The sequence below is a fragment of the Cydia splendana genome, chromosome 6 (assembly GCF_910591565.1).
Source record: "Cydia splendana chromosome 6, ilCydSple1.2, whole genome shotgun sequence".
Classification (NCBI taxonomy): domain Eukaryota; kingdom Metazoa; phylum Arthropoda; class Insecta; order Lepidoptera; family Tortricidae; genus Cydia; species Cydia splendana.
Window position 1 is genome coordinate 23,555,371 of NC_085965.1, and position 13,596 is coordinate 23,568,966.

The window sequence follows — 13,596 nt, forward strand, 5'->3', positions numbered from 1 at the left end:
TCAAATAAGACACGCTAGGTTGTAAGTAGTACCGAGCTACTAACAATGACGATGTATGCAGCTCGGGTGCGCGCGACCCACCCCTCGCACCCCGCACGATTGCCCTGCGACGACGGCTTCGTCGAATGACTATTGTTTTATAGACACATTTATGTGGGGCATAAATTGAGTATATTTCCTATAGATATGCCATACGCTCTTGAGGGACAGAAACAGAACATACGCAATGCGACGACGTCATACCAAACACAACCTACGTAATTTGGTCGGGTTAATTATTGTTACCCATCATTTTCATTGTCATTTCCCCCCCACCACTCATTTCTGACCCAGACGATGATGGTATATTTATCTCGTTATCTATCTATGTATGTATGTGCTTATTGTATACCTATGGTAGCAGGGATACCGTGATGTGGTGCTGCTAAAAATTACCCTTATATTTGGGGTGGGGATTGTATACTCCTATTTATTCAAAATGATAAATAGAAGTACAATAGGTCGCCGAGCGGACCCCAGGCTCCCAAAGTGAGCCAAAATGCCGGGACAATGCTAGGAAGATGATGAAATAAAACAAATTATAGTATTTCGATGTTAATACCTTTGTATTCGCTTACATAATTTCAATGCAACATCGTATAATACGTGTAAATATTGGGAATAAATATAAATAATTTCCTTGGAGTAAAAAAATATAGGAATTACGAAAGATAAGGTTATCTCCAATGGGAACGGATGAAAAGTATTATTCCCACTATCTTATTGGAGATGTAATACTATATTTTTTATATTTTTCTACTACTTTTTAAGATTTTACCCGACTGCAGAAAGGGTTGTAATTTTTAGCAGTCTATGTATGTAATGTATGTGTGCTTTTTGTATTTCCCAGCAACTACTGAGCTGGTTTTAGTAAATGAGGTGTCAATTAATTCATTTTTATCAACCACCCGGTTATATAAAAAAGTAAAAGGAGATATTTATGTATTATTTAATAAGCAGGCAGGCAGTTATGACAACTGATATGGCCTGTATCCAGCAATATGCCAGTAATAGAGAGATAGTTATCATGAACGAGTATTAGATTTAAGAACATTAATATTTCTAACCCTTTTTTGAGATACAGTTTGTTAAAAATTAGTGCAAAATTCTATGTGTTTCAACCCTAGCAAGTAGATCCTATTGAATGACATGACATGTGACATGTGTCAATTCAGTATGTAAATAACTTTGTAGGGTTGTCACTGATATAAAAATATTTCAATATTTCATTTTAATGATATTGTTTTACTTTTTAATCCAGATTTACGATTACAATAACTCGATTGTAGATCACTTAGATAACACTATCCTTTCAGCTCAGTCTCTAGAAATGTTTCACCATTAATATACTTGTCTAATTGATTTTTATAATGGTTTTAAGAAGAGATTGGTTTTTTTTTCAGATTTATGTTGTAGGTACCTACTTTTTTAAATGAAAACAATGGTAACAGGGTTCGACATCGTCGATTTTTTGGAATCTATTTACTAGAAACTAGGTCGCAACAGTGTGCGTTTGTTAGCTCGTAAACTCGTATCCCAACAAAAACATAAATGTGAAATGAGAGCCAAGTTCAATATTAAGAATATGTGTCGTTGTTGACTCGCTGACAAAAGAATTGAGATCTATATGGGTGCCAAGTTCTGTGTTGTGTAGAAAATCCTGAAATTATAAAGGATTTGACTTGGCTAGTTTTTACCAAAACCAAATTTTAGAAAAGTAGACTATACGTAAAAACTAGCCAAGACAAATCCTTTATAATTTCAGGATTTTCTACACAACACAGAACTTGGCACCCATATAGATCTCAATTCTTTTGTCAGCGAGTCAACAACGACACATATTCTTAATATTGAACTTGGCTCTCATTTCACATTTATGTTTTTGTTGGGATATCATTACTTTTTGTACAGAAATTACTATAGTAGGTATTCATCATAAAAGCAGTTTGCCTAAGCTGAAAAGGAGACCCTCGCTAACGTGCTGTCAATTGTTAAAAACTTTCAGTTTTCAGATTTTTTTCTTTTTTATACGCCTAATAGTCTACCTTCATGCCAAATATCAAGTTTCTAAGTGATCTAGAAGTGGGTTAGGTTTTTGGTCTATTAGTATTACCTAATTATTTTTTTTACATCTAAATATCAATAATTTCCCGTTTACAGATTTTTCCCTCTATACAAACCTAATAGTCTACCTTGATGCTAAATATCAACTTTCTAAGTCATCTAGAAGTGGGTTAGGTTATTGGTCTATAAGTATTAATTTTTTTTTTATCGAAATATCAATAATTTCCAGTTTTCAGATTTTTCCCTCTATATACACCTAATAGTCTACTTTGATGCCAAATATCAAGTTTCTAAGTGATCTTGAAGAGGGTTTAGGTTTTTGGTCTATAAGTATACATTATTTTTTTTCCATCGAAATATCAATAATTTCCAGTTTTAAGATTTTTCCCTCTATATACAACTAATAGTCTACCTTGATGCCAAATATCAAGTTTCTAAGTCATCTAGAAGTGGGTTAGGTTTTTGGTCTATAAGTATTTATTTTCTTTTTTCCATCAAAATATAAATAATTTCCAGTTTTCAGATTTTTCCCTCTATATACACCTAATAGTCTACCTTGATGCCAAATATCAAGTTTCTAAGTGATCTAGAAGAGGGGTTAGGTTTTTGGTCTATAAGTATTAATTATTTTTTTTCCATCGAATTATCAATAATTTCAAGTTTTCAGATTTTTCCCTCTATATACACCTAATAGTCTACCTTGATGCCAAATAACAAGTTTCTAAGTCATCTAGAAGTGGGTTAGGTTTTTGGTCTATAAGTATTAATTATATTTTTTCCATCGAAATATCAATAATTTCCAGTTTTCAGATTTTTCCCTCTATATACACCTAATAGTCTACCTTGATGCCAAATATCAAATTTCTAAGTGATCTAGAAGTGGGTTAGATTTTTGGTCTATAAGTATTAATTATTATTTTTTCCATCTAAATCTCAATAATTTCCAGTTTTCAGATTTTTCCCTCTATATACACCTAATAGTCTACCTTGATGCCAAATATCAAGTTTCTAAGTGATCTAGAAGTGGGTTAGGTTTTTGGTCTATAAGTATAAAATTTTTTTCCCCTCGAAATATCAATAATTTCCAGTTTTCAGATTTTTTCCTCTATATACACCTAATAGTCTACCTTGGTTTCAAGTTGTGAAGGGGTCAAAAGTGGCCCGAAATGGTTCGTGTAATATTACACACGGTTGCTGCGTCGCCAGTTCCTTTTTCTTTGAACTTGGCTGGGCACGCTACCGCGTGTCTAGAACTTGAACTAACAAACGCGCGCTATTGCGACCTAGTTACTAGTTAATATATTCCAAAAAATCCACTATGTCACAACTCTCCTCTGTCACAACTCACCTCGGTCTCCCTAACATATGCTTTTATAAACCGGGTCAGGTGTCGAATGTGTTTTCTTTTGTTGATTGTTGATTCTTACAACTGCAAGATGCTTGTATAAGAATTAAATTGTGATATGTATGAAGGTGTTTATTCTCTGTGATTTTTGTAATGATACCCAAAGGTTGTCTGGAAGAGATCGCTGTTAAGCGATAAGACCGCCTGTTGTTACCTCTATTGTCTTTGTTTATGTTACTGATGCACATTTATTGTAAACTACGAGTATGTGAGGTGTGCAATGAAGAGTATTGTATTGTATTGTATGATCCTATATTTCGTTTTTTTAGCATTAGAAATAAGGTAAACAATCTTGATGTGTCTTTTAATTGAAAAACACATTTAAAAAATAAGTTACGGCAAATATGTAACATTTATGAATCTAATACGATCATTTATATTCTTCTGCTTTCATAAGTAGGTAATTGTTATTGATTTTTAAAAAGCGTTTTTCAATGAAAAGTCATGTCAAGATCGCTTACCTTCTTTCAAGTTCTTTCTAATGCTAAAAAAAACGAACTATACATTAAGATGTAGGACTGCATTTGAACGGCTGTCAAGTATTTAGACTTTGTGTGGACCTTTACTCAAAAAAATGTGATATTGTATCTTGCCACCACTTTCTATGATGAGTACACACTCAGACACCGAATACGGGTCACTGTGCATGGACGTTTTCTTTGCTCTCTAGTGTATTGTTGCAGCAAAGCTGTAGTGTTAGATACAAGAGAGAGATTATTTTAAATAACAAACTGTAATGTATTTTGAAACAACATAATAATTGTGTCAACACTAAGATTTTTTATTTTCCTCATAGTTGATGTGAAAAGCAGTACGTGTCACACGGGGATTACTAATATGTTGCATAAAATTTATTGTCATATTTTACTTTCGCATAGCAACCCTTGGCAGAATCATCATTTCGCAGAATTACTTTTTGCATAAGTTTCATGGCATACTGTTGTTCCGCACAATTTTGTAAAGCTGAATAATGCAATGGCATAATGTCAATTTGAAGAATAATCCTATAATCGAATAATTGTTTTGCCAAAAATTGCGTCGCATAATATTTACTTGGCATACTGTCTTTTCGCACAATTTCCTTAGGCAGAATAATTCATTGGCATAGTGTTGATGAGAATAATATTTTCCATACCCTACTCCACCAATGAACACCTACACAACAGTTCCTATTGAGCTGGGGTCGCAGTTCTAACCTAACCTAACCTACACTTCTGGCAGCAATTCCTTTTGTGTAGGGGTCGCAGTTCTAACCTAACCTAACCTACAGTTCTGGAAGCAGTTCCTTTTGTGTAGAGGTCGCAGTTCTAACCTAACCTAACCTACACTTCTGGAAGCAGTTCCTTTTATGTAGGGGTCGCAGTTCTAACCTAACCTAACCTGCACTTCTGGAAGCAGTTCCTTTTGTGTAGGGGTCGCAGTTCTAACCTAACCTATAGTTCTGGCAACAATTTCTTTTATGTAGGGGTCGCAGTTCTAACCTAACCTATAGTCCTGGCAGCCATTCCTTTTATGTAGGGGTGCAGTTCTAACCTAAGCTAACCTACAATTCTGGAAGCAGTTTCTTTTGAGTAGGGGTCGCAGTTCTAACCTAACCTAACCTACTGTTCTGGAAGCAGGTCCTTTTGTGTAGGGGTCGCAGTTCTAACCTAACCTAACCTACACTTCTGGAAGCAGTTCCTTTTGTGTAGGGGTCGCAGTTCTAACCTAACCTAACCTATAGTCCTGGCAGCGATTCCTTTTATGTAGGGGTCGCAGTTCTAACCTAACCTGTAGTTCTAGCAGCAATTCCTTTTGTGTAGGTTCAGTCAGCGACATTATTATGCGGTAACAATTTCGGCAGAACTTTTATTCTGCTGCTTAACATTCTGCGAAATTCAAGTCTGCAATATGAGCAATATGCCATAAGAAATTCGGTGGAATGTAATTTATGCTACATACAATTCTGCGTATGTAAAATCGACGATATTGGTATTCTGCTATTCAAAATTCTGCCAAATGAATGTTATGCGACATGACAGTTATGCTAATTATACAATTATGCAAAAGTATCATTCGGTTAAAAATGTTTCTGCGAAACCTGCTATGCGAAGTGTATTTCGGACAATCGATATTATGCAAGATAAAGGGAAACCGTCACACGGTATCAAAATTATTTCGTCTTGGGCGTTAACACTTGAATCCCTCATTACGCTCAGGATTCAATGTACGCCCTTGACGGAAATATATGATTCTGATACCTTGTGACACAAACTACTATATATTTAATACATGTATGATTTTCTTAAACTTGTTATTATTTTTACTTAAACCCTTCGAGTCTTCGGACGCAATGCAATGATTTATTATTAATTCAAGATATGTTATAGGCGTTCCAAAATGGAAGCGTTTATCTTGTGACAAATTGTACAAGTTGCCTTTAGTCGCACCTGGGCAAGCGGGAAATGTGCACGTGCTAACGAGCTCACCGAAAGAGAAAGAGACAAGCTCATGTGTTTAACAACGAGTATGACAAAGATGAATGGAATGCGAAAATTAATCAAAAATAAGTTTCTTCGTAACTTTGTAGGTATAGAAATAAATATATTGCCGAAGTACAGTCAACTGTAAAAATATGGGTGTAGCCAACTTATTCAAAAATATGTCCCATAGTTCTTAATTCGCTGACATAAGAGCTATGGGACATATTTTTGAGATGATTAGATGATGTGCACCGGCCGTATTTTTACAGTTGACTGTACGATTTCATCCTGGCCCCTGGCTAGGCCCCCGGTCCCTCGTTTAGCGGCAAAAGGTGTACAGTCAGTAACAGAAGTAGCTAAGCGGGTGAGATATGTAAATTGACCAAGACGCTCTCATTCTCTTAAGAGTAAAAGTGTGTTTTGAACACCTCGCCCACTTAAAAACTTATGCTGCTGACTGTATGTTTTATTACTAGCCATTATTGCAACCAATATACTACTCGTGACTGGCGGTTTGTTTATGACCAAACCGATAATGAAAATTAAGTACTTAACTGGTTTTTAACGTACCTAACTTTTAAATAGTTATTTGTAGCTAATAATATTTCAATGTCAAGTGTTTTCTTGTGAAAATATAATCGATTAGCGACCCGCCCCGGCTTCGCACGGGTTAACAGATTATATCTAAACCTTCCCCAAGAATCACTCTATTAGTATTAGTAGTTTTTGAGTTTATCGCGAACATACAAACACACAAACATACAGACGCTGCGGGGGACTTTGTTTTAGAAGGTGTAGTGATAACCCTAGCTAGTTCGTGCGTTGAAGTCCTCGCAACGCTCAAGATTCCGCTTTTTTGGACTATTCAGCTTTGGAATATTTCGCTTGTTTGGGTATCAATTTTAGCAGGAGGGGATAAACAACTACTTTGAACTAAGTATTTGGAATTCATCTCTCAAGAAAATGGCGTTGAAACTTTTCGTCTCCTTCGCGGGTATTGGCGCTGTCGGAGACTAGTATTAGGTACAGTCAACTGTAAAAATATGGGTGTAGCCAACTTATTCAAAAATATGTCCCATAGTTCTTAATTCGCTGACTTAAGAGCTAAGGGACATATTTTTGAGATGATCTGTGCACCCATATTTTGACAGTTGACTGTACTACATATTTATCAATTAGTTAAGACGATAGTATTGCTATATGACTACGATAAACATCAAACATCAATATTGACAAGCTACAAGTAATCTTGTGCTAATTAATACACAAACGCGGGGGTACTCGCTCTTAAACAAGACGTGAACGTAAAACTGGTACCTAAATAAAACACAGTCTCCATTTGTCTTAAATATTGTTAAGTCTACGTATACTTTTATACCTGCTTATACCTACTGATCTTGTTCTTTCATATCAATATAGTGCCTCACTTCACGCAGTCGGTCCCTCTGAGAAAAACTACTTAAGAGTCCTATAAATAAATAAATTTTGATAAAATCTATCTGTGTTACAATTCAAAGTGATTTAGTATTAGTGCCAGTGAAATATAGTCGTGTAATTTTTTTTGAATGTGCTGCACAATATTAAGGTTGGTACCTACTTATTATAATTAACCTAATCATAAATAAATAAAATAAAAAATATTAATTTTAAACAAAAAGTGTAGGTACCAGGTTTTGCTGACACAATGAAAAGTAATAGGTAGGTATGTAGATAGATCAGGCGAAGGGATCAAAATGTCACCTACATAATATCATTTTGAACCGCTTAGAAAAATCGGCTACTTACTGCACAAGGGTGGAAAGATGGAAACAAGAAAAATATTATAAAATTAACCATTAATTTTTTTCATACTTAATCTATTCAAACAGTTCCTTTATGGCTTTTAGGTTTTTCCTAAGAGACTTCTATTCATGGATAGAAATGGAGCAGGTTAGACTCAGAAATATTTATACCTAGATTATTATTATAGAAGGTCTTCTAAAACCGTTTACGTGTAGCGTAGCTGCCCAGAATCAACCAACTTACATTACTGAATACATCCCACAAATAGATAAACGTTATATTTTCAGCCCTCGCTTCATTGCAGTTGTACTATGCCGCACCACAACGTACACTTGGGCTTGGAGAACATAGTGAGGGATATGGTAAGTTGGAGGATTGTTATACCCCATTATATGTATACAGGGGGATTCAGGAGACGTGAGCAGGACTAATACTGCGCATTTCGTAGATTATAAGCAACACTTTCGTATCAGTATTAGTGAGGTTAACGTTAATTTTCTAGTCGTGTTGAAAAAAAAAGTTATTAATTTATTTACGACATGCGTAATATAGTACTAAATGACACAATAATACCACAAGTTGATACTGCTAAGTACTTGGGATTCATGATCGACTCTGGGCTGACGTGGGCGTCTCATATTTCAATGACCTGTGACAGACTGGCCTCAGCATGTTATGCTCTGTCCCGGTTAGCCGGCAGTTTATCAATCGAGAACCTAAAGATGGCTTACTATGGTTACTTTCACTCGATTTTAGTTCAGGGAGTGGAACTGTGGGCCACTGCTGCTGATAGGGACAGGGCGTTCAAAATGCAAAAACGCGCCATTCGTGTAATTGATGGAAAGCCGGTGGACCATCCGGCACAACAGTTGTTTAAGAAACATAAAATCCTTACCCTACCCTGTGTATACATACTGGCCGCGTGTGTGTACGTTAGGCAAAACATACAGAACTATAACCGTTCTAGTAGTGAGCGACGTCCCCGGCTACTTGCCCCGAGGCGCCGACTCGCCAAATCACGACGGTCACTCAGCGTCATAGGACCAACTATTTACAATTCGTTACCCTCAGATATACTTAACTTAAATAGTGACCAAGTATTTAAAACTAAACTTAAACTGCTGCTTATAGAAAAAGCATTCTACAGCATTGACGAATTTATAAATATTCGATGAGGTCGTTGACTACTGCACCATAATTAAAATTGTATTAATGTTAAACGTAATAAGTAAATTAATGTTTTTGTTTAAAAAAATGGTATGTAATAATTAATTTAATTAAAGAACATATTATATGTGTGTACCTACTAACATATTTTTTTGTAAATATGTATAAAATGTGACCTCCCATACAACCATTTCCAGTCGCCGTTACGACGCGGTGTTGACACATCTTGTGTCGACACCGTCTGTTTCGGTCACAATTCCAGTCGCAGAGTCGTCGCCGTGTCGACACAGTTACCAGAAATGGGGAAGGGTCGACACATGACACAAAGTGACATAAAGTGTGGTCGCCGTGTGCACACATTGTTTCGGGTTTGCGACTACTTTATGCCAAAATCATTCGTTCATTCGTTCATTTTGTTCCTGTCAAATGGAAACTGTCAGATGGAAAAATACTTAAATAAAAATAAGTGACATTAATACGCCATCTCTAAAACGGATTACAAGACGTAATTATATATTGTTTGCATTTATATTACAATATGACTTAAATTATTATGGGGAATTAAAGTGCTCGAGTGATTTGATAAACTAAGTGTGATATAATCAACGCGCCACCACATTGTTTTAGTTTAGCCGGAAATGAAATTGTTTACTTCTCAGTGCCTGTGTTCATAACTATATTATTTGAAGCATTTTTAGTACTTCGATGCGTATACTATACTTAAATAACAGAAATAACGCTTTACATACTACGAAACTTGTTAATTATGATGTATAAATATGGTTTAAGGCTGAGAAATATTGCAGTCACAAAGTAGTTGCAATGTTTCGACTTTGTGTCGACTCTGTGTTGACACATGACACGCGCTGTCAAAAGTAATAACAAAGTTACTGGTATGTTACTGGATTTGCAAAATGGCTCCTTGTGTTGATTTGTTTTCAGATATTCTCAAAGTGTAAAAATGCCGTGGTCAGAGATGGGCATTAATCGATTAACTGTTTATTCGACTAATTAATGGAATAAAAAAAGTTAATTCTCAAATTTTAATCGCGATTAGTTTAGTCGACCTAACATAGATTGAAATTGAATTAATCTGAATATTAATCGAATAAATTATCGATTAAATCTCGATTGAAAGTTGACAGGGGGCCATTTTTGTACGTAAAAATAATAGAAATGTCTTGCATGCAGATGGTAGCAAAACACTTTGTCATAAAAGTCGAGATGGGTGTCGATATATAGGTTTTAGGGAGTGCCGATTTCGAAAATAATGACCATTTTGGAATCCGAAATGGCGGCCATGCACTGTGTCATAAAAGTCGTCATGGATGTCGTTTTATACGTTTTAGGGGGCCTCAATTTTGAAAATGATGACCATTTTGGAATCCAAAATGGCGGCCATGCACTATGCCATAAAAGTCGTCATGGGTGTCGTTTTATAGGTTTTAGGGGGCGCAGATTTCGAAAATGATAACCATTTTGGATTCCAAGATGGCGGCCATGCACTATGTCATAAAAGTCGTCATGGATATCGTTTTATAGGTTTTAGGGGGCGCAGATTTCGAAAATGATGACTATTTTGGATTCCAAGATGGCGGCCATGCACTATGTCATAAAAGTCGTCATGGATGTCGTTTTATAGGTTTTAGGGGGCGCAGATTTCGAAAATGATGACTATTTTGGATTCCACTTCTATGACAAAATAATCATCGAATCATCATCGATCAAATGATCATCGTTTTCGAATTCTGCACTCCCTAAAACCTATAAATCGACATCCGTGACGACGCAAGTTATCTTTATTTTCAGATCTAACAAATTGCTACAGAATACAAAGGACAAAAAAGAAGCGAGGAGGTAATGAAACAAGCAAAAATACAGATGATTCCTCGACGCAATTGGGTGATTCTTAAATTGTGTCCAGATTTTTTTTGTCATAAAAATTTATATTTTTCACATATTACTCTCACAAGTTCCGTGACATTTCGACCTTGTAATATTTTAAGTAAATGTTTTTGTTTATCTATGAGGATCTCACTAGAATAGTATAATCAAGGTATGTTTATATTTGATGAATGAAATAGTAACGCAAAAAAAAAATTTATTTGTGTCTTATATTCCTGCCGAAGACTTTTATTTTACCTTTTCCTTCTACACAAGTTTGGCCAAGTAATAAGAATTGAGGGCTCTCAATTTTATTTTGACTTCTACAACAGTAAAGCTACGAGGCCATGTTTGGTATCGTTTTCGTATAAATTCGCAGTACCAAATTTAGTTAAGGTATCACATTGACACCATTCCGAAGTAAAAACATATAAACTTATTAAAATACTTTCTTTTAAACTCCTCTTCACGCTTAAACTGCTGAACAGTTTTAATTTAAATTTGGTACACATATATTTTGAGTCCCGAGACAGGATATAATAAGTTATCTCAAAAATCATCCTTTAAAGGTGTGAAATGAGGTGTAGGGGGAATTCAGAATTGACTTCTTGAAGTTAATACTGTTTAAGTTTAGGTTTGAAGTCATGTTTTTTCATCATTTTTAACTAAATCAAAGATGTAGACCGTCCCAAATTTCATATAAATCGGTTCAGCGGTTATTGATTTCCCGTACAAATTTCCACGCCACTTTTCACACCTTCAAAAGATGATTTTGGTTATAAGATCTATCCTATGTCCTGTTCCGGGACGCAAACTATTTCTATACCAAATTTCAACGAAATCGGTTCAGCGGTTAAGCGTCAAGAAGAGTTTCAAAAAAACCGGCCAAGTGCGAGTCGGACTCGCGTATTAAGGGTTCCGTACATTAAGTCCGACTCGCGCTTGACTGCACATTTCTAATAGGTTTTCCTGTCATCTATAGGTAAAGAACTATTTTGTGTATTCAGACGGACATACATACAGTCGCACGAGTGATCCTATAAGGGTTCCGTTTTTTCCTTTTGAGGTACGGAACCCTAAAAATATTTTTTTTTATTTTGTGGAATGGTGTCAATGTGATACCTTAAATGGATTCAGCACCCCAGATTTATACGAAAACGATACCAAACACGGCCTAGCACCTTCACTGATATAGATATATCAAGATAAAATTGAGAGGCCTAAATAAACTTTCAAGTGCGGATATCTCAAAAACTATTCAACATATCGAAAAAATTGACTGAATAAACTTGTAACAAATTAAATTAACTTTCATTTTGTATAAGTGGCCATGTCGCTGAGATGCATAGTTTCCGAGATATAATCGAAAAACCGGAAAATAGGACCTTCAAAGCCCCCTCTCTCCCCCCCGCTCAAGGGCTACGGCCGGGGACTTTTGATATTATGTTCACCTCCTAACTTGTCAAACCGAGTTACGGAGTCAAAAATTGTGTTCCGAGCATTTCCCTCTACAACTTTTGGAGCATTCGTTGCCTGACCTAAGTAGCTTATTGCATTTCTTTAAAAACTTTTCTGTAAAAGGTTGACGGGTGTTGGCTGTTTATATGGTTTCGGTCGATTATTATCATTTGCATTGCCCATGATGACTTACTAGAATTACGAGCACACGAGACACTAATAGTAGTTTGACAAACCTTGGTTTTCAAGAGGTATTTTATAATGACATTTGCTGTCACAAATTTGCTGTCAGATTTAGTCGCAAACCGCACGCAAAGTGCACACAAATGTGTCGACACCTTGTTACGGAAAAGTGTAGACACGGCGACGACACTTTGTTTCGAAACAATTCTAGACACATTGTGTGGACTCTGTTACGACACATCTGACATTTAGTTACCACTTTGTGATTCTGCGACTGGAATGGTTATATGGGCTGTAAAATCTGCTTTTACCAATAAAGATCTGTATTCTGTATTCTGTATTCGTGGTCACCCTAAAATTAGAATACTAAACTACCGATATTCTGTGTCAAATTGAATGTCACCACTGTCATCGCGGTCTGGTTACTTTTAAAAACTCGTATCTCACTCAAATTTGACAGTTTATTTTCTTCGTAATCAAAAATGAAAGAGGTTTTATGCTTATTAATTAGGTCTTGTAGGGTGACCATGATTGTAGAGGATTAAATTTGCCCTCACAAAAAGTTAAAAAATAGGAAAAAATCTGGCTGTTTCACCTAAATACGACGGTGATCGATCAATTATCAGTTACTGAGTGTGCAGGATTAGTCCTGCTCACGTCTCATGAATCACCCTGTATAGACCATGGCGGGATTCCACTTGAAACTGTACAAAGAGAACGATAGCGTTTAGCGATAGGGTTTAGCGATATTGATACTTGATTTGATACGATACTACTTACTTACTTTTGGGTACTTATTGGGTATAATGGTCATAATTATACATGGACCGTAGTTAGGGTTGCCAGATGGTCGGGATTTGGCGGGATTCTCCCGATTTTTAGCATGTGTTCCCGATTCCCGACAAAGTGAAAATTATCCCGAAAAACAGCTTCATGTTATAAACCAATAATTTCATAACCATCGTCGAACAAGCGAGCGACCCACGTCGAGCGTAGTGCCCATAATGTAAAATATCGTTGTTTTTAATTCAATTACTTTAATTTGAATGTTTTTTTTTCCCGACTTAAGTACCAAAATCCCGAAAAAAATATATTTTTTCCCGATAAAAGCACTTTTCGATCTGGCAACCCTAAGTCCGTAGTAGTCCGTAC

The 13,596-nt window shown here is 35.9% G+C and overlaps 1 protein-coding gene across 1 annotated transcript in view; it reads left to right on the plus strand.

Annotated features, from left to right (window-relative positions):
* Nucleotides 1-8,037: 8,037 nt before the first annotated feature.
* LOC134791673 (solute carrier family 23 member 2) overlaps nucleotides 8,038-13,596 on the plus strand; it is an 80,538-nt gene continuing 74,979 nt past the window's right edge. The window contains exon 1 of the mRNA XM_063762759.1: nucleotides 8,038-8,114. Coding sequence (XP_063618829.1) covers nucleotides 8,064-8,114 — 51 coding nt within the window. The 5' untranslated portion in view covers nucleotides 8,038-8,063. The remainder of the gene's footprint in view (nucleotides 8,115-13,596) is intronic.